The following is a 27,841-nucleotide window of genomic DNA, read 5'->3' as shown; positions in this document are numbered from 1 at the left end:
CTCAGTAAGTTTCAGACAAATCACTCCTATAGAAATCTCTGAGATGGACACAAGCTCAAACAGGAGATGAAAATGGAATAGATGGGGAGGCAGTAACTTCCCAGCTTTATTACACAGCTCTGCCAAAGGAATGATCTTCGTGTTTACCCCAGAGGATTCACACTCCATAAATTCCAGGGGACTCTTATGCTCCTTTCTAGGAGGAAAAATAGTTCTGCTCTAGGAACATCGCCCAGTTAGGAGCTGTGCAGGGTTTGATTTGGGCAGCAGATTAAATACATCAGGTCAATCACTGGCTGAACACCAAGTAAAATTTCCTTCCCCAAATCCTTGCCAATAAGAATGAAACAATGCCGAGACGTCCTGACAGTGCAGCACCTTGCACAAGGGCAGTGCCTTTCTGAGTACTCACCTACATTTGATCTCTCGGGCACATTGGCATGGTAGTTTTCATGGAGGAACTCGGGCGGGTTGTCATTTATGTCTTGAACTTTGACAATGAATTCAGAAGGGGGTTCCAGAGGTCTGTTGGTGTTCCTGTCCACAGCCTGAGCTGTCAGGGTGTACTGAGCTCGCTCCTCCCGATCCAGTGTCTTGGTTGCATGGATGTTCCCTGATTTGTCATCAATAACAAAAATGATTCCCGCTCCTTCACCTGAGAGAATGTATTTAATGTTTCCATCTCCAGAATCAATATCTGAATGAAGCTACAAAAGGAGAAACAGACACACCTTAACAAGGGAGCACACATTTCCTGGATGTACTTAATGAAACAAAGAAGTGCAGGAAATCACTATCATTTCACAGTTTTCAACTGTGGCTTCCACAGGCAATAATCCACACTCAGGAACATGCTGTGACCACGTGTACCCTGCATCCAGGCAGTGCCAGTCCAGACATGCCTTCTGCCAAATGCAGGGTGCTGCCAAACCCCAAATTTCAGATTTAAGGAAGAGAATGCACGAGAAGATACTTATAGCAGATGCTTTATTCACATGAAGTTGGTGGGAGGAGTAATTTTTACAATGATTTTGCACACGTCAGTGAATCATGTTCTACTGGGTTGCATGTAAAAAGCTGTTAAACGACAAATGGGATGAGTGAGGTGATAAATGAGTGAGCCCAGCTGTGCCCAGGGGTGCAAGAAGGCCAAGGGGACCCTGTCTTGTAGCAAGTACAATGTGGCCAGCAGGAGCAGGGCAGTGACTGTCCCCTGTGCTGGCACTGCTGAGGCCACACCTCGAGGGCTGTGTCCAGTTTCAATTCAGGACAAGAGCCCTGGAGGGGCTGGAGCGTGTGCAGGGCAGGGAATGGAGCTGGGAAGGGGCTGGAGCTCCAGGAGGGGCTGAGGGAGCTGGGCAGGGGCTCAGCCTGGAGAAAAGGAGGCTCAGGGGCCCTTGTGGCTCTGCACAACTCCTGACAGGAGGGGACAGCCAGGGAACAGGGACAGGAGGAGAGGGAACAGCCTCAGGCTGGGCAGGGCAGGCTCAGGGTGGAACCAGCAGGAATTTCCCCATGGAAAGGGAGCTCAGGGATTGGAACTGCCCAGGGAGGTTTGCAGTGCCCATCCCTGGAGGTGTCCCAGGAAGGGCTGCAGGTGGCACTCAGAGCTCTGGGCACAGGGTGGGGATGGGCACAGCTGGGACTCCATGGGCTGGGGGGACTTTTCCAACCTCAGTGATCCTGGGATTCTGGGGGTTCTGTGACTGCCAACTAGTTTTTAATTACACCCTCTCTAATATAAAAGAAGCCACAAATGCCTCCTAAACATTATCATGCCAGAACCAGTGCACACTTCAGTTTGATGAAAGAGGGAAACATTGAGCCAAATTACAGATTTATTGATTTTATATTGACAGCTACAAATTGCACCATTTTACACCAGAATACCAGCATGGTATTTGCTCACATTGATCCTTTTTCTCTACTCTTTTTGTGCTGGGGTTAAGTCAACACTGTTCTGCTTCCCATTTAGAAACTGGCAAATATACTGGTTTATTTATTTGTATATATTTTACTTGTGTTAGATAGTAGCAGAATAAAAAAACAGTCCAGGATGTGTGTACATACATACATGTACACAGATATTTACTTCCCTCTATACATAGCCCTCAATATATTTAATTTTACTGATAATTTGAAAATGAGAGGATAAAAAGATATTTATTTTACTGAGCTGCTGGGTTATACAATAAAATTTTAATTGCTGTTTTTAAAGACCTGAGAATTATATTCTTGAGACGTAATTTTGCTCAAGTTGGTGTTCTTGCTGTTTCACTGAGTAACAGCCTGCACACCTTCATTCAAGGACTGCTGAGGTCAATGGAAATATTTTTATTGACCAAGGTAGTATTTTGCTTCACACCTAAACTGAGCTACCAGAAAAGGAAGAAGCAGCTTATACAGCACAAAGGCAAAAGCAAAACAAACAAACAGAATCTACAAAACCCCCTAAAAATTAATAATATTAATAAAATTATTTAAAATTAAGAAAATTCATAAAAATTTAGAATATTAATCAATAGCTGAAAAAGGAATTCTTCCTTACCCTTCCCACCAGCACAGGATCTGGCCCCGTGTACTCCTCTATAACAAAGAACTGGTTCCACACCCAGCCTCTCTTGGAGCGGTGCAGGACTTGTCCCTCCTTGCCCTTCTCGAGGTGCCCGTGCAGCGAGGGCCTGGCCTGGCTGAGCCTCTCGGTGCCCAGCGCCTGGCTGTAGCACAGCACCCCCAGGCACAGCAGAGCAGCCTGCAAACAATGCTGCTCCTTCATTTTTGGTTATTGTGTAGGCACGGGAGTGTCCGAGATTGCACCCCTTCCACCGTGGGAGTCAGAACGTCTGGGGCCACTGAGGAGTTTCAGACCAGCCCTTGTGCACATAGGATGGCACCACGCATTGAGCACATCACCTTAATGCTCTGCAGCTTCCCAACTCAGCTCCTGCAAGAAGGCAAAATGGAAAAAATCATCAGTTCCTTGAGGTTTTAATTTAGCAAAACAAAACTAGGTCTTCCTTGGTAAATATCAAGATAAGAAGATTAGAATAAATGCATCAATACTGATGAAATCCTAAATAACGAGCAGATTTGATGTTTTGCTACACAGATCTGGCCCCTTGCAGAATCCCCTGGCTGGCTGGCTTGGCCACTCAGTGGCTGCAAGTTGGAAAATAGATAGGGAATCAAATTTTCTTATGATCCTTTCAAATAGATTTACCCCAATATGCAAGGTAACTGTAGAAATACCAAATTTAGACCTAATCCCTCTTTGGAGCTTAGATAGAAGCCTTAGATACAAGCTGTTAAGGCAGAGGTCCAGATGTAAGGGAGATCCCAAGACTTACCAGGAATGCAGTATTTCTCCACCAGCCCTTTCATGATCAGATCCCTGTGCTGAACATAACCACTCCTGTTTTTCCTGGGCAGGAGCAGGGACTGACAGAGCTCCAAGGAGCTCCAGTTTGGATTTAGACCCTGGAAGCACCTCTGAGGATCAAGGCACCATCAGCAATGATTGCCAGTGTGCTGCTCTGGGCTGGGCACCATAAATGCCACAAACCAATAAAAATGCATTCAGATATTTCTGACTGTGTAACAATTGATGTAACTATTTATTTCTACTTTCCCTGGGTGTCAAATTACCAAAATTATATTGATCTCCTACTTTCTAATACTTTTTAAAACACTAGGCCAGATTTAATATTTGAGGGAGAAACTGCACAATATAGGGGAACCTGAACTAAGCAGCCCTCAATCCACCACTTTCTTTTATCCTGCATGTTGGAATATATTCCAACGTATTCCACTTGAATCCTTACACAACAACAAATTTTATAAGGTCCCTACAATGCTTGGTTTGGTTTTTGGTGTGATTCACTTTACTCTTTTGCAAGATACTGATAACAATCTTATATTTACACAGGCAAATGTGTAAGTATGTGCTACCATCAGCTGTAAAACAGAATGATTTTTAAATGTGAAATAAGGAGAGCTTAATGGTATTTTTTCAGCAGCAAAAATGTGAATATAGACAAAAGTTTGAAGCTACAGCATTCTGTAACTCCAGCCAGAGACAAACATCTCACTAGTCCCAAACCCACTCATTTGGAGTTGTCTTTCTCACATCCTAAGCAGTCATGTCCTCCTTCTACATCCCTTTTACAGTTACATAAAAATACATTGGCTGACAGGGGTTCGTGAGAAAGGAATGAAATATCTGAGTTTATTTCCTCAAAAAAAGATCAGCTTTCAATTTTATTTTACTGAAAGCTGAAACCACCTCAATTACAGCACCAAACTAGCTCCAGCACAATGAGTGAAATGACATTCTCACACATAGATGCAATGAAGTCTGGCTTTCCCAAGCATATTTATTAAAGAGATTTGATATATCCATTTGACTTTTTCCTATTGTTACATCATGACACATTACAGATTACTCACACCAGCATGGAAGACATGAAAAGGAAAACAATCCCTGTGATTTTGACCAGGAAAATGCTTTTGTTTTAACACAATGTATATGTGTGGAGCATTAGGTCTGTGGTTTCCATTTCATGTCTCCATCTTGCTGAGGGGTAAAAAACAGTGTAAGACTTACAGGGCATGAAAGCTGAGATTTCATCTATTTTGGACACTTGTTTTGCACCCAGCTTTGCATAGGGGGAAAAAAAAAGCTATGGGTTTTGGGCTGTAGGGATCACTCATGTGCAGCAGTAAGAGGGCATCGGGCACCCAGAATGTTATAAAGAACCTACATACTCTAAACATGGAATAAGAAGATATTCCTGGACAGCTATGCATTTCTAAACCTGCTGTGGGAAAAAAAATCTGTAAATAAACTGCTTATGTTAATAGATTTGGGGTGCATTTGAAAATTAAACTCATTGACAGTCATTCATCATTAGCATCACAAAATGATCTCAGCTATAGAAAGAAGTAAACAAATGGCCTCACCCTTCTCCAACTCCTCAATACTGTTATGCAAACCAGTAAACACTTTTTAAAGCTGCTTAACCAGAACGGCAGAGCCAAGCTGATACACACACTGCTTATTATCAGCTATTCAAGTGTGAAGTGCTGGAAACAAAAAGTTAATCACAGATCCATGCTTATTTACTAACTAGAGTTTAAAGCAGTAATTGTTTGTTATCTTTTGTTTAACCTCTACTTGTCCATGTACAGAGGTGAAGCAGAAAGGCTCCATGTCTTCAAGCTAAAGAAAACTATTCTCTCTCATCCACTACTTCAGAGAATCCCAGAATCTCAGCATGTTTTGAGCTGGAATGGACCTTAAATCCCACCCATCCCACCCCAGCCATGGCAGGGACACCTCCCACTGTCCCAGGCTGCTCCAGCCCCAGTGTCCAGCCTGGCCTTGGGCACTGCCAGGGATCCAGGGGCAGCCACAGCTGCTCTGGGCACCCTGTGCCAGCCCTGCCCACCCTGCCAGGGAACAATTCCTAATTCCCAATATCCCATCCAGCCCTGCCCTCTGGCACTGGCAGCCATTCCCCCATGTCCTGTCCCTCCAGCCCTTGTCAATTGTCTCTCTCCATCTTTCCTGCAGCTCCTTCAGGCCCCGCAAGGTCCCCCTGAGCTCACCCCAAAGCTTCTCCTCTCCAGGTGAGCAATGCCAGCTGTGCCAGCCTTTCCTGGCAGCAGAGCTGCTCCATCCTCTGCTCATCCTGTGCCTCCTCTGGGCTCTCTGCAGCAGCTGCAGCTCCTTGCTGTGCTGGCCCAGGGCTGGGGCAGCTCTGCAGGTGCTCAGGGTCTCACCTGAGGGGCAGAGGGGCAGAATCCCCCCTGCCCTGCCCTGCTGCCCACGCTGGCCCAGCCCAGGGCAGGGGGGTTCTGGCTGGGCCAGGTCCCACTTGGGCTAAACCCAAGTCCCTAAGGCCATCTGTAGCCATTGCCTCTGGTTTGGGTTATAAAGGCAAAGGGCTCAGTTCCAGCAGCAGTTCCAAGCTGGTTCTTTAGAAAGTGACCCCAGGTAAGACTGGGAAAGCTGGAGCTGCAATTAAGTGTCCCTGGCCTCCTTCATGCCCCTTCTCCCCTCCTGCAGTTCATGCTCTGCTCACTCACATCATGTTCACTCCAGCAGTAAAACCTCTGACTCTTATCCTCAGAAAACCTAAAATACCATAAATCAACAGGCTTGCACTGAAGGCTGCGAAATTACTGAAATTCAAACTAGCAACAGTCTGGATTTTGATTAATTACTTGTATTCTACAAGACAAGGTGCACAAGATGCTTTTAAGTTAAAGCTAAAATAAACTTCATTAAAAAATGAAGCAGTTACAAAAAAAGGAAAAAAAAAAGAAAGAAAAAAAACACCAAAAAAAATCTCCTTTTTTTCCTCCTTTCCTTTATCTTCCAAACAATCTACTAAAAACATTTCAAACATTTCAACATTAACCCAGCTGCTGAAAGCCTAGTTTCCTTCTACTTCAAGCAGAAAACATGAAAAAAACACCAAAGCAATTTTTAAAGCAATTCCTTTTTATCATGGGGGGAAATACCTCATAATCCTGAGAGTTTGGAATACAGATGTGAGGATGGAAATTGTTGCAGCTGCTGGACTGCTGCTCCAGTGAGCATCTGAAAATTCTGTGTGCAGCACTTGGATTCAGGCACTGCACAGATTTGTCAGGCTGATTTGACATGAATGGTTGCAGCCTTTTAAAAAAAGCATTTGGGTATCTCTGCCCATATATTATAATCCTCAACTGCAGCAAAGCCAGTCTCAGGGTGCAGTTGACCAAACTGCAACACTGCTGGGATAGAGTTAATCTTCCTCCTGGTAGCTGCTCCAGTGGGTGTTTTGGATTTAGGAAGAGAGTGATGCTGATAACAGACTGAAGTTTGAGTTGGTGCTGAGCAGTGCTTACACTGAGCCAAGGACTTTTCAGCTTTCAGCAGGCTGCAGGGGAGGTTCCAAGGGCCAGGAGTGGCCACAGCTGGGATAATGACCCAGCCTGGCCAGAGGGATATTCCAGACATTCCCTGTCCTCAGCACATAAACTGGGGGGAGCTGGTTGGGCAGAAGTCCGTGAGAAGTGAGCAAATGCAGTAGGCATCAATTGTTTTGTTTATTCAAAATCTTTCCTCCTTGTTGTTATCTCTATTTTCTTCCTTTTCCGTCCTATTAAAGTGTCTTTATCTCAACCCATGAGTTTTCTCACTTTTACTCTCACAAATCTCTGCCCCATCCCTGGGGAGGACAGGGAGTGAGCAGTGCCTGTGTGGTGCTCTGTTGCTGGCTGGGGTTAATCCACCACAAACATCCTGATTTTCTTTTTTACGTGATTGTTTACAGAATTGCGCAATGTATAGTTCTGAAATTCGAAATTTACCTAACAAATCTGTAAGAAACGCTGTTTCCCACTTCCTTGAGCACAGTGGATTCCAAGTTTCATGGAATCACAGAAGATCCTGAGTGTAAGGGACGGGCAGGGATGCTGGTGCAGCCCCTGTCCCTGCCCAGACCCCCCAGCAATCCCCCTGTGCATCCCTGGCAGCGCTGCCCGAGCTCCTGGAGCTGCGGCAGCCTCGGGGCCGGGACCATTCCCTGGGGAGCCTGGGCAGTGCCAGCACCTCTGGGGGAGCAGAACCTTTCCCTAAAATCCAGCCTGAGCCTGGGCAGTGCCAGCACCTCTGGGGGAGCAGAACCTTTCCCTAAAATCCAGCCTGAGCCTGGGCAGTGCCAGCACCTCTGGGGGAGCAGAACCTTTCCCTAAAATCCAGCCTGAGCCTGGGCAGTGCCAGCACCTCTGGGGGAGCAGAACCTTTCCCTAAAATCCAGCCTGAGCCTGGGCAGTGCCAGCACCTCTGGGGGAGCAGAACCTTTCCCTAAAATCCCCCCTCAGCCTCCCTGGCCCAGCTCCAGGCGCTCCCTGGTGCTGTCCCTGGCCCAGAGTTCAGCTCAGAGCTGCCCCTGGGGAGGAAGTCTCAGACTGCTCTGGCTGAACCAAGATGGACATTTGCTCAAAAGTGTGAATTCCATTAATATCTTTGAACTATATACAAACAAATTTTGCAGTTTTGGTATTGAATAACAGCATTATGAGGGGGAAAGGGTGAAGAAGAGTTAATCAGCTACCACTTGCTGATCTAATCAGCAAGGCACAGGAAAGCAGTGAAATCCCTGAATATCATTTGAAGGATTCAGAACAGAGAAATATTTTTAAAGTCCAGTCCACACTCTGAAAAACAACCTGCATGGGGAGGTGTATAGCAATGTGTGTGCATGGAAATAAAATATGTCCCTAAATAACAGTGAGAACAGGCCTGCTGGGCATTCCTGGATGCACAGACAGCATGCCTGTGCTGTGTGCTTGTAGTTGTTAATGCAAACCTCACCACTTTCAATTTTAACAGAAGAAAAGTCTGTTCTTTGATTGTTAGAAAATAACACCCATCGATATTCCTAATGGAAATATGCTGTTCATCTAAGAATTCAATCAAGAACACCTAAAAAATAGTATATCCTTGTCCACGTGGAAACCATAGTGCAAGCAACCACTCTGCAAAGTCAGTGTGCTGCACACAGCTTCACACAGAGCTGAATGACTGCTCCAAGATATCAACAACAAAAATGAAGAGGCAGCAGAGATGATTTCAATGACAAGAGCAGTGGCGGAAGTGCAGTCTAGCCAACTTTAAATTCCTTTCATTATTTTTGTAGCAACAATAATCCCCAGTGTTCATGATGATTTCCTGTGTGCTATTAAATGACCATATGCCAAATTATAATAGACTAAACAATTTTTTCTGATTTGTCTAGGCCATAACTTCTGGATGATGCATTAAAATAGCAATTGTTCTCAGAAAGACACTTGGCAGAAGGCAGCCAAGATCACAGTGTTGCAATATAATAATGGATGATTATGTTCTGAAATGTTTTGCAAAAGTAGCAAGTAAATATAGCAAACTCCCAGTCTAAATGAGATTTTAGCTGTAATTAAAATTAGCTGAAAAGATGAAGGATTTATTCTACCGTAATTTTATCATCAGACAAGGAAATGAATAGCTTTTTAATGACAGAATAAATATTGGATCATATTAGTTCTGGAGTTGAGAGTGCCTGAGTTTTGGGCAGAGGGGTGGAGGTGGGGCACAGCTGGAGGAGCCCTGGGAGGCAGGGAAGGACCTGCAGTGGCCAGGTGATGTCCCCAGCTGGGCAGGGACCCTGCCCCATGGGATCAGGCTCTGCAAAGCTCCCCAGGGCTTGGACAGGCTCCTTCCTTTGGGTTGGAGCTTCTCTGAGCAGCCCCAGAGCTCCCACTGCACAGTTTAACCCCAGTGCTCCCTTCCCTAGAGCCCTTTCCATGGGCTCATGGCAAACGAGCAGCTCCCATGGAAAGCAGGTGGGGAGCAGATCTCCAGATCCAACAATCAGTCGAGTCCCACTTGGTTAATCTTCAGGACATATCACAAATGTAACTGCCTTGGGAGTTTTTGGTAAAACACACGAGGTGAGGGATGTGGAAGAGTTCTGTGCACAAGGGTTTCATTCCTCCTGTGCATCGATGAGTGTGGGAGGAGTTCAGCCTGCCACAGATCTTCATCCCCCTGCAGATTGCTCCATGCAAACCCCTGATGCCTACCAATTTCAAGAAATTTGGTGTACATTAATAAGAAAAGATTTTTGAAGGATAAAAAAAGGGTCTGGCAGCCTGCCCTGGGCTGGGCCAGTGTGGCACAGCTGGCATTGCTCACCTGGAGAGGAGAAGCTTTGGGGTGAGCTCAGGGGGGCCTTGCAGGGCCTGAAGGAGCTGCAGGAAAGATGGAGAGAGACAATTGGCAAGGGCTGGAGGGACAGGACATGGGGGAATGGCTGCCAGTGCCAGAGGGCAGGGCTGGATGGGATATTGGGAATTAGGAATTGTTCCCTGGCAGGGTGGGCAGGGCTGGCACAGGGTGCCCAGAGCAGCTGTGGCTGCCCCTGGATCCCTGGCAGTGCCCAGGGCCAGGCTGGACACTGGGGCTGGAGCAGCCTGGGACAGTGGGAGGGGTCCCTGCCATGGCAGGGGTGGCACTGGGATTTGAGGTCCCTTCCAACCCAAACCATCCTACAACTTTTTAATGAAGTCCAATGTGCACTGCTATCATGTAAAATGCATTGTTTAGATGACAAGAGCTCTGATTTCTATACATTCCTGCTGTATATGTAGCTGGTAAATCTCATTTTTCCCCAGTGTGTGTTTCCAAAGCAGACCAGCAGTCAGAAACTCCCCATGAGCCCCTCTGTAGCTCTGGGTCCCTCTTGCTGGAGCACATTCCAGGCCTCACTGGAGAGAGCAGCAAACAACCCTCATCTGAATGCAATTTGATATCAAGTTTTCTGTGCCATTCACAAAACATAATTAGTCTTATGAGACAAAAGTATTTAGTCCAGGAAAGGAAATTCTTCAAAATTTAAGATACTTGGGGGAAAAAAAAAAATCTTGTAGCTGTTGCACTGAATAATGAGAACCTCACACTCCCCCAGTTCATGTTCTGTGTTTTACACTGCAATGTAAAGGATTAGAATTTGAGGCTGCAGTTCTGCAGAAGTAAGTGTATATATATATAACTTTATATATAACTTTTTATTTGGTGAGCAAACAGCCAAGATTCTAGAGGTATCCTACCACAGAGGAATTCTAGGTCATGGCAAGATTTGTATGTACTAAATACAGAAGTGAAATCTTTACAGAACTGGTGATTTTCATCTTGACAATAGAGGTCGCTTCAAAAATGCTAAGCAAGTTTTGTAGAATCCTATTCTGAGCTCTGTAGAATCCTATGAAAGGAAATCTTAATCCATTGCATTTTTAAATTATGTTTTATAGCACTGTATTGGATTACTGAGATGTTTAAAGCCAATAATCCCCAGCTGCTCCAAAGAAGAGTTTTTGAAATGCAGTTGTGTTTTCCTGTAGCAGCTTTGAGACTCAGTATTACGAAACCATAGACAAAGCCAGAAAATTATGGCCCTTTGAAAACAGAAGTCATTGTGCAGGGAAGAGGAAGAGAAATAACCCCCTGAACAGTGTGATGTGCTATCTGTCAGCATCCACCTCTGAATTCATCATGGTAGGAGGGCATTTTCCCCAAGCTTTGATTTAATTTGTGCTTGTTGGGGAAGGGTGAGATTGCTGCTTGCTGTACCTCATATAAAGCAGGAGAAAGCAGGAAGACAACTTAGTACATTATGGAGTGAATGACACAGAAATAAGCCTGAGAGAGTGATATTAAAAGGCTTGGGAAATGAAAAATGGCTGTAAACAGAGTTTTACATTTACTTGCTGCCCTGGGGAGATCCACTTAAGATAAATGTGACAGAGGCTGTCTGGTTTTAAGCATAAACGCTAGAGGAAAACAACCAGCATAAGAAAGGTAGTCTTATTAAAGAACATGGTGATTGATAGAGTCCTTTCAAGTAATGACTAAGCTTTTGGTTGAGTTTATTTTAAATAGTCATTGTGTTCTTATGCTTCTCAAACTGGAATTCTCATAATTCCCTGGATGCTCCAAGGCCAGCAAGGCTGCAGCCCAGCCCATGCTAGTCTCAGGCATTTTATTATTACGTGACTAGCTATCAGTGACACTCTGAGGACGACATAAATGACAACTAAAGTCAACTTACTGGCAACTACTAATGCTGTATTTACATGCAAAGCCAACCCTGAATATTTTTTCCCCTAAGAATTGATATGTATGAATATCTGAATAACACTTGTGCTCTGAGTGATGGTCTCTCTGGTTTGTGCCAGAAATGAGACAGAAAGTCAAGATTAGAGAGTGAAAACCTATCAAAAACTAATGATTGCAGGCAGGTCTGTTGAGCTCCCAAACCAAGGCAGACAGAATTCCAGCCAGCAATCCATTTCTGCTTGGATCCATAACCTCTTGCTGAAGGGCTGGCAGCTCCCACACAAGCAGAAATCTAAATTCAGTCTGTGGTTCTGCACTAACAGCTTCATTTCCAGAGGCAGCTTCAGCAGTGCTGCCCAAATGCCAGACTATTAAAGCATCCTGGGTGGTCTTTGTGTGTTCCTGTACAAAACATTCTTCCACTTTGAATTTAATCCTACTGGACTCCTCAATCCCCATGTCCCCTTCAGTTTAGTCTCCCTGGAGCAGGAAAGTTCCTGCTGAAAGACTTCCACATTGTGACTCGCTCAGAGAGGTTCACATTACAGCCCCTGGAACACTTATCTTTATAAAACTGACAAGTTAGGGAATTACTGAGAGTCCCCTTCACAAATACATTTGCTAAAGAGAGAAAGGTGAGAGCTAAATTACCAATCAAAAGCCTTCTCCTTTCCCCAGCTTTCTTGGAGCCGCAGAAGGAAGAGCTCAGATCCTTCAGCCGTGCCCATGGAAGGTTCTTTTTGATAGCTTGCTTAACTATTCCAGTTTAGTGCAAATTCCTTCCATAAAGAGCATAAAAGCCACTTTGAGATTTCTGAATGAAAAACTGAATCAATAATTAATTTTTGCCTAGGCAGAGATTGTCTGTGAGTAGACCAATTTTGGCTCAAAAGCACGAGATAACAACCTCAGAATAATCAAACACATGCTAAAGCAGCCTCAGTGGCACTAAGAAAGGAGACCATCACTGTTTAAATACCTAATGGGAGGCTATAGCTGAAAAGACCAAATCTTCACATTTCTATTATTATTTGCAACCCATTAAATCACAAGATTATAATTAAAACAATATTTGCATGAGTCTTTTCTGAGATGCCTTGCTGTAATTAGTCACCATAGAATATCTCCATTTAACCTAAAAAAACCCAAGTATAAATCTGAGGAATTATATGGATTTGTGAGGTTCATGGGCTCTAAGGACTAAGGCATAATTCCCAATTTATACTGCAAACCCAAAAATCCAGCAACAGGTGCTAGGATGATGCAATGAGATGCTAAGCATAAAAACAAATAAAATAATAGCACAAAAAAAAGAGAAGCACCAAAAAATAGCACCAAAAAGACAGGCTGGTGTCAGCTTGCAATAAAAATTTGTTTTCCATTAAACTGATCCATTGAAAAAAAAAGGCAAATGATTCAGCATATTTTTCATTAGCATAACTAATTTTGAATTAAACCTATTTATCACATCTTTCTAACTGATCACATGAACCACAAACACATCTCAGACCTGGTTTGGCACTATTTCTGACCTGTAATTCCAGATGATGGTGACAAAACATTTCATTTCTGTTCTTGTGACACAACCAATAACAACAGATTTAAGGCAGTGTCTTGCTACAGCTGGAATGATGCTTGGTGTCATTGTTATGATCAGAAAAGGCAGATTTTAAATACATTAAACTGATGTTTCACAGAGAGTTTGTGGTGCGAAATTGGACAAAAACAGGCATTTTAAAAATTAGATTAGTGATATTCATAGCTGAATCTATGAATCTATTTTATTAGGCATATTTTGGAAGTCCATTAGGGATTTTGAGGCTATAAATACCTTTTGCCACTATTACTCTGCTGCTGGGGCAAGTCTTGGCCTTAGGAGTGCAGTGATCAGGTCTGGTGGGGTGTATCTGCATGTCCTGGAAAACCAACCTCATTTCTGCATTCTGCACCAGCAATGTCTTCCTGAACCAACAGGATAATATAAAAGTACTGCAGTGGGAATGAACCTGTGTCCAGTCAGGTAAAGCTTCACCTTCCACATCAATAACAATTTTCTCATTAATGAAAATCCCTGAAGTGCCCTTAAAAATGAATTTGGGAAAGACAAAGAGGAAAACCTAACATTTGGTAGGACTGCTGGATTGAGAACAGTTTAATTTTTTCATGAAATGACCTTAATATGAGCCCAGAAAAGGGAAAAAAAATTACATTTATAGAAGTGAAATAAATCCAAAACCCAGTAATTAAGAAAATGCCATACATGCACAAATATACACATAAAAATACTGAAAGCTCTATTCACCAGAGCAGGATTAGACTTTTTTTTTTCTCCACATTAAACATGCCCTTACATTCAGCATATTTTCTACCAAAATGTTCTTTTCAAAATGTTGCCAGGGTGATATCACTACTTCAATCCAACCAATTTCCTTTGAAGTCTCCCATAACAGTAATTAAATAAATTGCTCTTGGAGTAATTATGTTTTTTTTTTCTGGAAAAGGAACTATTAGGTTAAAGAGAGATGAGAGAGTCTGTCACCAAACATAATCTTTCTAGAAACATTGGTGCTTGCTACATTTATTGGAAGAAGGATGAAATACTTAAAAACTTTGGACCTTTTTAGCTTTTTTAAAGGAAATGTCGACTTCCCAGCTGAAATAAGCACCAAGCTGAAATGACTGCTGACAGTCTTGGGAGTGCAGAGAGAGAGAAAATGGAAGTTGTGTCAATAGAAAGCTTTTAAATTCTATGTATTAAGCCCAAGAGGGCTGGTGAGAACTGGAAGGCTAAATTACAGTGTTAAAGCAAGTGGATGGTGAACAAGATGAAGGGGATGGAGAGCCCAGGACTGATGATCCAGTGAAGGGCACAAAATGGAGCAGTCCATAAATCCATCGTGTTGGAGCCCTTGGAGACTGGGCTGCTGCAGTTAAGGAGGTTCTGTGTGTGGCCATCCATCAGCTCCAGCGCCTCCCTCCTCTGCTCTGGGATCTGAGCAGCCCTGAGCGAGGGAAACCAGGCTTTCACAGCTCCATGGAGCTCCCAAACACCTGCTTTATGTTCCAGCTCTGCTTTGGCTCTGTCTCCACGTCAGGCTGAAATTGTTAGTGCAGGCTGTTGAGCATCCTGTGAGTTTTTGGGGTTTTTCTCCCCCAGTTTAAGTTCTTTTACCTTTGCTAAGGATTCCCTTTTATTTGTGGGGATTTGGCATTCATCTGATAAGCAGCACTGATTTAACCCTCAGAACAAGCTTAGCTAACTCTCACCTTGTTCTCTGACTTAATCAGACTTCACAGAATTGAAATTCTGGTGCTTGCTGGTGCAAAGCTTGCTTTGCTTCACATTGCAAAGAACATGGAGCTTTCCATTTAAAGCTTTTCATTTCTTGGCTATGTTTTTCTTCATGTGTGATGCTGAAACTCCCACCCTCCTTTTCCTTAAATCTCTCTGGTATATGAGATAACGTTGCATAAGAGTAACCCACATGGGTTGGTATCTGAATTTCCTTAGGGACCCTTTTATCCCACCCAAGGACAGTGACACAGTGCTTGTCAGCAAAGCTAACTCTCTGTTTTCTCATCACTTTGAAGACCCAAAGACAGTGTTTTCAACTTAAAAACTCACAAGGGTGAGCAAAAGGACAATAAAAAATAGCTTCCTGGAAATCCAGTGGTCAGAGGGAATAAAGCACCAGACAGGCACCAGCTGGAGAAACTGGATCTGGGGATTCATCCAAGAACAGGGAACATCTTTCTGAGCAGACAGACGTATTTCTTGTTCCAATGGATGGCTGACAGGGTAAACATTGCTATAAAAAAACTGAACATGATTTTTTTTTTTTTTTTAAACCACTTTGTGCAAATTTTGTGAACCCCTTCTGGCTTAAGCCAGTAAGCTTAGAATAAGACCCAAGGAATGGCAAATCTGAATAATAAGCAGGAAGAATAATTATAAAGGTCATGTACAGGCACGTGTATTATGTTTGTAAACACAAATTTAACTAAACCCAGCTATAATACATGACACAAATGATGGTGTAAGCATGAGATTGCCAATAGGAATGTTTACTAAATGCTTATTTAATAATGGGGCTTAAATAAATAGTGTAAAAAATAATTTTCCATGTGTTAACGTGAATTTGTTAGAATTTCAGCACCTGGTAAGCCCTTAGGGCAGTGTCACCATTGCTTGTGACTGCCCAAGCTGGAGTGAGCTGCCAGCACAGGCAGCAGGACCAGCTGGATTCCTAGGCAGCATCAGCAGCACTTTTGGCCTGTCCAGCCCTTGGGTTTGGTTAATTTTTTGACTGTAACGAGTTATCCAAGGACCAAGGGGCCATTGCCTGATTTGCTTGGATTTTTGCTTAGCTCAGGATGACTGTGCTGTAACACAGCACATTTATGTGCACATTTGGAATGAAGGATTAAAAATAACAATGCACTGGTCCAGACACAGTGAGCCACCTTTGCAGCCAGGAGACAGCACAGGGGAAGAGGGCAGATCTGACAGTCAGCTCCAGGAGGGTGGTGGGGCTGGAAACTGCTGCACTGCTGCACTGCTGCACTGCTGCACTGCTCCCCAGGCTCAGCCATGCAGCCTGGGAGCTGCACAAAGCTCAGAGACAGCACAGGGAGCAGAGGGTGCAGTTCAACACCCAGAAAATCACCTTTCACAGCAGCACAGGCTGGCATGTGCCCTGCAGAGCTGAGGGGGAGTGCAACCTGAGGAGCAGGTTTGCAAACGTAACAGTGGCTCTGGAAAATGGAAACACAGCAGTGGCTCTGGGTGCAGGGAGACGGATCCATCCCTGCCTTCTCTGGGATCAGGTCCCACCCCCATCCTGCCTCAAGACCTCTGCCCGAGGCAGCTGATGGTTCCTTTCCATCAGGAGAAGGCAGGGACTGGGAAGCTCCTGTGCACCCCTTTTAACTCTACATAACTTGTGTCAGAGCTCAGTGAGGCTGAGCGGATGAGTCTCTGGTTAGACTCTAGAATTTAGGCCAAGAGGACATTCTTGGGGCTTTTAATTTCTGTTCTTTTGGCTTAGATGAGCTCAACAAGCTGCAGCAGATGAAGCTGGTGGAGACTTCAAGGGCCCTGGACTGACCTGGATGTAACTCCAGAAATGCTCAGAAGCAAAGCACTCAGCTGGACAAAGGGCAGTGTGTCAGCCTCGTGTGAGCTGTGCAGAGGAAACAGGGAACAGAGTGGGGAGCAGAGGCAACCTGGATAACCCTAACCCAACCCCTGACTGGGAGGGTGGTTCTGACAGTCACTGAAAGTCATTACCATTCTGTTCTTTACTGGGAGGTTTTCCCACTTAAGCAATTAATTATTTCTGTATTTGCTAAATACAAAGCAAATCAAATTACCTTCAAGGAGAAAAGTGGCCATTCCATTTGTTGAACACACAGCTTTGGTGTCATTGTGCTGATGCTGGGAGCAGCATGGGGGTGATAACCAGTGGGTCAGCAGCTTTACTGGGAGACAGCACAGACTTTGTTGAGCTGTCCTTGGGGTGATGACCAGCCCTGCTCCTGGGCTGATGGGGCTGTTCCCTCCTGGTCTCACACTTGGCAGAGGGGGACAGGAGGCAGAACTGCACAGCAGAGCAGTTGGGGCACTGAGGGCTGCAGCTGGCTCCCAGCCTTGGGATGAACAGCTCATTAATGAGTGCTAAATGTTTGTGTGAGAACATTCCCTGGAAGAAATAAGGAATATCTTCTCTGCAGTGTGCTGCAACTCACCATGTTGCCTGCAGTAAGGAAGTATGAGAGCAGCTCAGGAGGTCAAGGCAGAGCCTTTGGGTTGGTTGGTTATTTTTGCTTCAGTGCAGCCCTGGTTCACAAAATACAGCTGATGGCAGGAACCTGAGCCTGGACAGCCAGGAGCCTCTCTCAGTGGCCAGGCTGTGCAGGTTACATAATCTGCTTTTCTATTTTGGGGGGAGAGAAGGGAGAGTTGGAGGCCAAGTGGCCAAGTTCTCCTGTAAAAGTAGGGATAAAGCTGCAAAAGTACAGGGGGACAGACCTCATGATCATGAATACTCATATTTTAGGCTGTTGTTTCTAAAGGAAGATCATGTTCATAAACAGAATCAGAAAACACCCTTCAGGGTCGGTCCTGCTTTTGATTCCAAATGTTATTTTGGCTCAGACTTCCCCTTTCCTGGCCTCTCCTGGTATCCCATTGAATTCATTAGGAGGCTGTGGCTACTGGCCAACAGAAACGGGTAATGCATCCCAGAGCTCATATTCTTTGAAATATCTTCTGAGACAGGAATTTATAGCATCAATATAATGAAACCCAGATTACAGCATGAAAGTCTGAGTCTATCTGCTTGCCACACATACCAGAATTATACAGAAAATTTGAGCCACAGAACCCTGAGGAAATTGGGGAAAATATGCACTCCCATCGAGAGGGAGGCTTTAGGACTTGGTGGCACCTTTAAGAACAGCCTCAAGCAAGAGAAATCACACATGATGTTACACAGGCAGCAGCAGCAGACCTGAAAGAACTGCCATGGAATCACAAACACTTAGGCTTTGGCACGTGGAATTTAGCAAATTTAGCCTGGTCTAGAGCAGTTACTACCTTAGATAAGAAAAAATAGGATCAAGTCCTGATTCCATCCTCATTTTGTCCCTCCTGTCCCTGACCAGCCCTGAGAGGCTTATATTTTTTCTTTGATGTACCTGTTTAGTGTTATCTTAGTTATCTTTGATGCTCTGTTTATTATTATATATTCAATGATTATCAAATGGGTGCTTTCTATCCCAAAAAAAAATCCCCATTCCTCTTCTGCAGTAATTACAAGTATTGCTTTTATAGACCAGAGACTGGAGAGCTTTTTCCTATAAAGGAACAGAAGGAGAGGCTTCACCTAAAACCTTGGAACAAACCTTCGTTTATGAGACAAGGGAATAATTTTTATTCCATGACATGAATTCAGTGGGCTGCCACAGGCCAGTCATAATCTGTTATTGTTTCCCTACAACCTTGTACTATTAATTTTTCTTTTTAATGAACTGTCCAGTCTAGTTTAGCTGTGGGAACTACGATGGCGCTGCAATAGAAATGGTTTATGTCATGCCTTTGTCAAAAAGCTTTCCCCTACAGCAGCAGAATGTAATTGAAAAGCCATTTTAAAATAAAAGTAACTGAGTGGCTGCAAATGCAGGATGTCAGGAATGGAGAGGGAAAAACCTTTGCATTCCATTAGATTTTACCAATCACTACTTGTGTGTCTTTATTAGTGTTTATACAGATGAGGAAAGCCACATAGATTGCATCTGCTGCATGGTTATAGCAGCAAGTGTTCCTGCAAGATACATTTTTAAGAAGTTTTTCTTCAACTGTGACTAACAATGTAGTAATTGGCTGGGTTAAACACCTCAAAGAATTAAATACACTAAATTTTGATTTATTTTATGGCATACAGAGCACATCCATTTTTGAGACATCAATCTAACATCTGAGTACAATTCAAGTAGCTTTTATTGCATATGAAACCTTGAAAGGCAGAGTGCACAGCCATCTTTTCATATGCAATATATATGCCAAAGGCACACTATTTAGTTTTCTCTTGGGTTTATTTTTCTAGCCCTGGATGTGTGTATATTTTCTTGGTGACTCCATAGAATAAATTTTAAATATGCTGTTATTCTCCTCCTGACCATCACTATTAAAACACAAGTGAGCAAATATATAAATATATATGTATATAGGTATTTGTGTGTGTGTATATATAATATACACACTGTGTATTTATGTATTTATTGTTAAAGCTGACAGTTTTCTCCAAAAATTCCCTCCCATTATAATTGTTCCAGAAAGACTCAGATTTAGCTTTTAGTTCCCACTTTTCACCTTTGAATTAACTGGAACTTTGGGCAGAAGTTCATTTTGTCGGAGCACAATTTCCAAGTATTTGAGGTTATTTCGGCCAGGAGTGGTTGTAGTTTTGGGGAGTTTTTCAGCCAATGGATCAATCTTTTAATGCCCTTTCTCCTCTGCTGGCCAATCTCTGCAGCCTGTGCACAGATTCCTTAGGGAATCTCATCCATGGCGATGGGGAATTTCAGGAGTTTACCCTTCCTTAGCCAGCCAGGCTGCTCCAGATCCTGCTCCAGAGCTCCACCCTGCAGCCAGACAGGGCTGGGATTCCCCAGAGAGCTGGAAAATGCAGGGATGAGTCTCAGATGACTCAGTTGTTTCAGGATTCTACCTGGAACAAACTTTTTGCCAAGAAAAGCTGAATTTCAGCTCAGGAGCAAGTTCATTGTTTCCAAAAATTAATCACTCATTTCAATATTTTTCTACATTCAAGATTCTTTCAAGGCAACATGGGAATAAGTTTTTATTAAAAAGAAGATCTGAAAATCTGAAATGTCCATGTTAGGAGGTACTGAGAGACAGGACAGTGTATTTCCCCACTTGATGTTTTTGAAGCCTTTGTCATTTTAACAAAATAGTAATTCTTCTTAAGTATCTGTTTGACCAGAATATGTCATCTAATTATCCCAACAGTGTTTCAAAGGTTTTTTAGCTCAAAGTCTTCAAGAGAGCCAAAAAGGCAGAAGTAATAAATTCAGACTCATCTCATTGCACCAACTATGTGAAGTGACAGTAACTCTTCAACAGTTCACTCTCAGCCTTTCTTTAAGAGCCACCAAGGGATTCCTTGGACTTTGGAGCATCATCCTACTAAAATCAAAGCTTTTGCCCTCACATATTTCATTTAGATTACTAATAGCCATTCTAAAATATATGTAATGAGCCAATCCTACAGGTACACTGAGTGACTGCTCTGTGGGTTGACACTGAGAGTTCAAAACTCAGGTTTGAAAAACCTACAGAATCGGATATTTGTAGAGAAGAGAAGTGAGAGGTGTGAGACAGGATAAAACAGGCAGCTGGAGGGGGCACACTGCTCTGACATGTAGGCCAGGTTCAACATGCAGGACAGGGGGATTCCAAGAGAAAATTAATTTTCTTTCCATGTGGCATCTGTGCGAACCAAAACTAGAGAGGAATTTCCTTCCAAGATCTGCTCTGTACGTCAGGAGCAGCCTGCTTTTCCCATTATGGTCTTCCCACATAAGAATTAAATGTTACATATGAAAGAGGCAAAGGATGCATTATACAGCACTAATTTCTTTATTCAAGAAGTGAACTTCAGTTTTTCATCCTGTGTGATGAACTCATCCCAGCCTTCCAGGATCTGAGGGGGCTGCTGGGAACCTGGAGAGGGGCTCTGCATCAGAAGCTGCAGTGCCAGAACAAGGGGCAAGGGCTTCCCACTGCCAGTGGGGAAATTCAGGTCAGATATTGGGAATTAGGAATTGCTCCCTGGCAGGGTGGGCAGGGCTGGCACAGGGTGCCCAGAGCAGCTGTGGCTGCCCCTGGATCCCTGGCAGTGCCCAAGGCCAGGCTGGACACTGGGGCTGGAGCAGCCTGGGACAGTGGGAGGTGTCCCTGCCATGGCTGGGGGGGACTAGGTGGGATTTAAGGTCCCAACCCAAATCATTCTGTGATTCTCTGATTTTATTATTCCATCAGAGTACTCTTTTTTGGGGGTCTGAGGACCCTTTATTCATGTGGGATGCTTTGCATAGAATAGAATCACAGGGAAGTGTATGTGTTGTGCTCACCCTCAGTCTCTTTTGAAATCCAGTATAGAAAATCCAAACAGAACAGGAAGGAAATGTCCAGTCAGGATATTCCCAGCTCCTGAAGCTCTTGGTCACCTTCTGTAGTGACTGAGCCAAGGCTGTGTCACAGCCCCCAGCAGCTCAGCAGGGCCTTGCTGCTGCTCTTTGTTCCATGAACAATAGTTAAACATGAATATTTTACCTTCTCAACTCTTGTCATTATCCAGATACTGTAACAGGAAATTTGCATTCCTGAATAGGCACTGCTGGAAGTAATTTAAGAAAGATCCTTCAAAAGAAGGGAAGAGAATTTAGGAAGCATATGGAGTCACAGGTTTACATGATAATCAACAAAAGCAGCTCTTGTTCCTCCTCTTTTGCAGGGAGACACTTCACACTCCAAGCAGAGGGAACATCCCACAGTCTCTCTGCAGGAGGCTTTCTTTCACAAATTATGTGCTTTAACTCTGAAATGCAAAGAAGTCTATGAAAAAAAAAAGACACAACACTTTGTCAGATAAAACTGGGGTAGGGACCCAGTTAAAATTAATTTATCCCACTAGTAAGAGTGATGGGCTGTTTTCCTTTAAGCTTATTCCTCACAGTCCTTTAATTTTTAAAAATTAAGTCTGTTTGGAAGTAGCTCTGAAGTCAAGAACAAACAGAGTAGAAAGGGGCCTGATTTACACCATGGACTGAGATATTGGAAAATGCCAAAAGAGGCAAAACAGTGGTGAGAAAATTCATGTAACTGTGCATGGAACAGAGACATGCAGAACTAATTTCAGATATTTTCTCTATGTCTAGATGCCCACGAATGGATTTGAAGCCTAGTCAGGAACCAAAACAAATCCTCTTTAGGATAGTTCTGTTGAGAAATGGGATCTGATCAAGAGCCAAGCACTGTTTGCAAAATGTGCCTTTGGTGCTCAGACAGGACAAGGCTCTGCCATGCTGAGCTCTGCCCTTGCTGAGGAGTTAATGAAACCCAGAGCTGCTGGTGTCACCCAGCCTGGCAGCTGCAGTCCCCTCTCCAGACCTGGGGACACCCCACACATCCCATGGAGCTGCTCACAAGGATGTCACAAATGGATGTCAGTCCATTTGACTGCCAGAAACGAGATAATTGTCATTCAAGGACATTTCCACAGAAATGAAACATCTGTCAAGCAGGACCTGAGTGAATTGCATGTAGAAACTGTGAATGAGTCAGCAAGACAAAGAGCTTTAATATCCTGGCATTGTACTTTTTATCCCACACAATTCAGGTGGCTCCTGCCTTTGATTCTGTACAGATGACTGTGTTTATATATTTAATATCTATTACACCTAATCTGTTTCTGTGTTAAAAACAAACAATGGACGCTTCTATAAGTGAGCAATCTTCACCTCTGTGGAACTGCAGCAACAGCACAACTGAAAGTCACAGAGGAAAAATTAAAGGCATCAGAGCAGCAGATCCAACTATTTCTGGTTCTAGAGTTTCCCATACTCTCTATTTCTACACTTTCCACCTTCTCTGAAGCCTAAGGGTCACCACAAAGTTCCTTTCCCAACCCAAGTCTGAGCAGTTGTATTGAGCTCAATGGTGTTGCACAAAATACCAGAAAAAGAGTCCAAACATGGAATTAATCACTCACAGACTAAAATAAGGAAAGTATGAACCTGTTTGACTAATTACTTCCAGCTGTAAACATATAAGCATCAGAAAAATCCTAGCATTCCTGTTCTTCAGTGCTCCATTGCAGTGAATTTTCAAGTGATACTCTGATGTTTTAAACAAGAAATCCAACAAAAGGGATTGAAAACATGTTATCCCTTAACCCTTCCCAAGCTGGGCTGTACAGTGGTAGAAGGATGGTCTGTGTCCTACAGCTGGGAGCTACCAGGAGCTCTGCTCTCTGAGGGACCAGTACCTGCAGAAATGTTCCCCATATTGCACAAACATTACAGACACCACAGAAACATGGTCCAGCCATAGATCCCTGCCATCCCTCAGATCACAGGGTTGGATGCAGGACTCACCTTCACCCACTGGAAACCTGCTGCCAGTTGATGTAGCATATTCCACACATCTGAAATGCCACTTCAGGAGCTGTGACACCTGTCAGCCCTCTGCTGCCACTCAGCCACGACTTCAGCTCTGCCTGCAAAGAAGGAAAAAGGCCATTTGAAATCCAAACCAGTGGTGGGACCATAACAAAAGGAAACTGAAGTCTGGCCTACAGACTACCACAGCAGCCTGAAGAGACTCTAAGACAAGTAATTAAGTACTGCTTGTAATTAATAAATTGCCTTTACTTTAAATGACAGAAGGCCAGGTTTGGACAGGACCTTGAAGCTAACCCAGTGCCACCCTGCCATGGACAGGGACACCACCCACCATCCCTCCCCTGTCCAGCCTGCAACATTTAACTAACTCACTTTTGCCACACTGTCCCCATAACTAAAATGCTTGAGGCCATATCAAAATTCTTTCACATCTCTTTTGTGTTATCTATGGAAAAAAATCTGTTCTGGCAACGCTACCCAAGACAAGACACACTGTAGTAAAAAAAAGAACAGCTGCAGATGCCATTAACCAGCAAGATGTGCTTTGAACAGTTCTAAGTGCTCTAAAGGCATATTAGAAAACTAGTGGGTTTATCATTGTGATGGAAAAGGGAGCAGATTATTTTAGGAAGTAGAACTGCTACTACAGTAGTGAAGAAATATGCAAGATAAAAAAAAACATAAGAGGTGTCTCTGCCTGTAAGAAGTTCATCCACTGCTCTTTCAGTGGTTACAATTCTTTCATAAATGGGGCAGGAAGTTGAGTCAGTCTGGACAAAGGGAGCAGAAACAAAAAGAAACCTGCTGAATCATTTCTCATGACAAGTCTTGAATTTAAATTGCTAAGTTAAGGATGGTCACAATTTCACAGAGCAGCCATCCTCCCACCTCATCATTTCACATCTCATCATCCCAGGTGTTTCTGACAATATCCTCACACAAGTAAAATATAGATAAAATATAATTATTGTGACTGAATGCAAAGCAAATACTCAGTGTGATCTGTTGTTACCTACTGGTGCAGACACTGCATTCCTGAGGTTCATTTGAGACCTTGATAGACACTTAAACAGTCCAAACTGAATTCTAGGACTAAGATCCATTCCAGCCAAGGAAATGAGGCTAGATTCCCAAGTTTGTTAACTGAAAATTTTTAGACCTAATTATTGAAAAATAGCCTCTGTAATTTGGGCTGATAGACCCAAGTCAGTAATTTTCTGTAGTTAATTTAATTGTTACTTTAAGATACCTCATCTGTATCAATCCTTCATTTTATACCCACTTTTCACCCCCATTAAACCAATAAAGCACAGGTAGAATTTCAGATTCCCAGCACAAATGTTGAAAAGGAAACAGGCATTGGCTGTCTATTTTATATTGAATATTGCACAAACATATTTCAATCTTGCTCCATCAAAGGAAAAAATAAAATCCCGTGGATTCTGTGGCCCCTCACGACTGCAAATACATTGAGTCCCTTTTAAAAATCTGGGATGCACGTGCCATAAAAGCACATTCCTAGACAGTGGATTTTGTTAAGGTTAAGCTCTGTGGTGTGATGGTTTCTGTGATGACTGAGCCATTAATATAAAAGCACTTGGTTTGTAAAAGTAATCCACACATTCATGCTATGAAGGACATGTGGCACTTTAAAATATATTCATTTTGCAAGCAATTTTTTTTTCATAAAGGACCCTTTTGAGCTAATTCACAATTCAATTGAATGACTGACACTGAATAAACTCCCTCATTTCTGTAATTTGTTCAATATCTTTACAGAAAACAACATCTTTATGGATGACTTTGCAGCTCAAGATTTCTTTATGCCCAAGACATTTGAATTTGTTTGGATAAGGACTTCTCAAAATGTCCTCTTAAATATCTCTACCATCCAATTTTTTAAGTTCTTTTGCTTTTAAAAGCCTCTGAGATTTGATAATAGACACTGACAGTCCCCAGCTGACCTGCAGCTCCATTAACTCCTCCCTGTGCATGCACCTGGCCCCCAGCAAAGGGACCAATCATGGAACCACAGAGAGGGCTGGGCTGGAGACATAAGAATAATAGAAAATAAATAATGAATAATAATTTCATTGCCAATTACAGCCTCTATTCTTCAGTCACGCTGCATTTTGACAACTATCAGGGGTTACCAACTGATTTTTTTTGTAGCATTAACCACACTAATCATTATTTAAAAGTAAATAAATCTTCATATTAACACCAAGCAAGGAGACACTCCTCCAGATGTCAATTTTCACTAAAAATATGGCTTGAGACTATTTCCATCCTTGTGACTGTAGACAGTTTAGCTGAGTAATTGAGATTTAAGTACCAGATAACTCTTTACTTCCTATTACCATTCCGTTCATCAGATGCCTCTTATTTACTGTAAAACATTTTTTGTTTTCCTATTTTCTCTGCAGCTGAATATGCCTTCAGTAGTTTGAATAACTTTATAAGGCTCAAAAGGGCAAAAAGCCAACCCCCCACCCCCCCAAGTGCTGTATTTACAGAAGGCTGTTTCAAAGTCCGATTACAATTGCAAGAAAACTTAAAAAATAAAAAAATCCATTAAACAGTTCCAATGCTCCAAGAAGATTTGCCACAGTGGCTCTTTACACCACACGGCCTAACAAGACATTTTTTGGGGGAAAGAAGCCGTGGCTCCGGAGCTGGTTTGTGCCAAGTGGAGCAGTTTGGGAATGCGTTTGGGGAGCGGGGCAGGAGCCCCGGGCCATTGTCACTATGGCAATTATTGCACAGCGCTGATGTGCGACGGGCCGGGCAGCGCCTGAATCCCGCATTGTCCTCGCACCACAAAGAGATTTGGGAGCCTGAAAAGCAGAGGAACGAATCTCACAGCTTCTTAGAGTCCCCTCTGAAAGGGCCATTGTAACATCATCATAAATCCTGGGCTCCCCAGGCACTTGACAACTGAAGCGGCGGACAATAGAATTCTTGTGTTGGACAAAACACTCCTTGTCTGCCAAAGGGCTTATCTGCTTCATTTACAAATGTCTCTCATTGTACCCAAATAATTCCCCATTAGAAAAACGATTAGGAACAGCACTAAATAAATATTCACAACTTTGTGGGCCGTTTGGCAAAGTGAATAAACCAACACAATCGAGCTGCATGCAAAAGATGAGATTTGCACGGCGGAAACCCAAACAACCCCAAACCTCTGTTTATTTTCATTTTCCCTCTAGGAAACACCCACATCAAAACACACTCTCATCAAAATAGATAAAAAATACTAGAAATCCACAAAGATCTCAAATTGGAGAAAAACTATTTCCACTGTGCCCCTAAAATTAAATATTTCTGGAAGAGCGGTTCCAGAAATAAACTTGGGAGCATATCTGAGAGTTTAATGAAACAGAGACAAATTGCTCACAATCATAAAAGGATTTAAACTACGGATTTCTAGCTACATATGTTTAGGTCCCACTTACTGAGAGATCTAAAAGCATCAGGGAGGAGTTTCTGAAATTAAATGGTGCCAGATTTTTGCAACTCTTTTCAAGCCCAATAAAAATTCCGGTAAATATCACAGAAATGACTGAAAGAGACTAAAATATTCCATATATACGACACTTCAAAAAGTATTTCTAACACAGTCAGAACGCCATTGCCTCAGGTTTCCACATAAATGGTTTTTTGGTTACAATTTAGTAGCGAAGTGCCTATGGAAACACAACTGAAAAAAAGAAAAACCCTAAAAAATCTAAAGTATTGCTCAAGCAAAGAATTCACAGTGCCAAAGACATCTGTGTGGCTGAATTAAAAAAAAAATCAACACTTCTTGACTGAATTATTGATCATAAGCTACTTATTGAAATCCAATACAGGAACAAGGTTTTTACACAGCTCAGGCCAATGGACTGAGTGGCTGAAGGGCTATTTCTCCCCCTGTGATTAATTATTACAAGCCTGCAAAAAATGCAGGCATTCATAACCTGCATATTAAACAGATTACTTTTATTAAATATTCAGAATGTATGCAATAAACAGCAACAATAATGGTAAAATAAAAAAAAAAAAAAAAAAAAAAAGAAAAAGAAAGGAAGCGAATGCAATTTAAAATAAAAACAATGCAGGTTTGAGCTCAGAATCACAAAGGTTTAGGAATGTGTGAGCTTTCCACGTTTCTATCATGAACTGGCAGTCTGGCCCTGCCACATGTCACTTAACCTTGGAGCCATTGCTGAAAGTGAGCACAGGCACACTATGAAACATTTCACCTCTGCAAAATGCACTAATCCAGATAAAACTCAGAGGGAAGAGGCTGGAGCTCAGAGCTCCCACACACAGCTGAGCATCTCTGCTGTTTGGGTGCAGAGCTTCCCCATTTCTTCTCTCACTTCTCTCCCCAGTGAATAATTAACTGTTCTAAAGATGTAGGTATAAGATCTGTCTTAAAATAAAGTTTAAACTTGCCTTCCCTGATGCTGTTTTTGGGTGTTTGCTGTTCTGTGCTATGCA

The 27,841-nt window shown here is 43.0% G+C and overlaps 1 protein-coding gene across 2 annotated transcripts in view; it reads right to left on the bottom strand.

Annotated features, from left to right (window-relative positions):
* CDH11 (cadherin 11) overlaps positions 1-27,841 on the bottom strand; it is an 81,729-nt gene that overhangs the window by 19,290 nt on the left and 34,598 nt on the right. For both annotated transcript variants that reach the window (XM_056500781.1, XM_056500782.1), the window contains exons 2-4: positions 23,327-23,448; positions 2,549-2,944; positions 413-707 (exon numbers count right to left, since the gene is read on the bottom strand). In XM_056500781.1, coding sequence (XP_056356756.1) covers positions 413-707; positions 2,549-2,776 — 523 coding nt within the window. In that variant the 5' untranslated portion in view covers positions 2,777-2,944; positions 23,327-23,448. The remainder of the gene's footprint in view (positions 1-412; positions 708-2,548; positions 2,945-23,326; positions 23,449-27,841) is intronic.

This window comes from Oenanthe melanoleuca, chromosome 11, assembly GCF_029582105.1.
Source record: "Oenanthe melanoleuca isolate GR-GAL-2019-014 chromosome 11, OMel1.0, whole genome shotgun sequence".
NCBI lineage: Eukaryota > Metazoa > Chordata > Aves > Passeriformes > Muscicapidae > Oenanthe > Oenanthe melanoleuca.
Note: the sequence above shows the minus strand (reverse complement) of the source record. Positions and strands in the feature narration are given on the sequence as shown.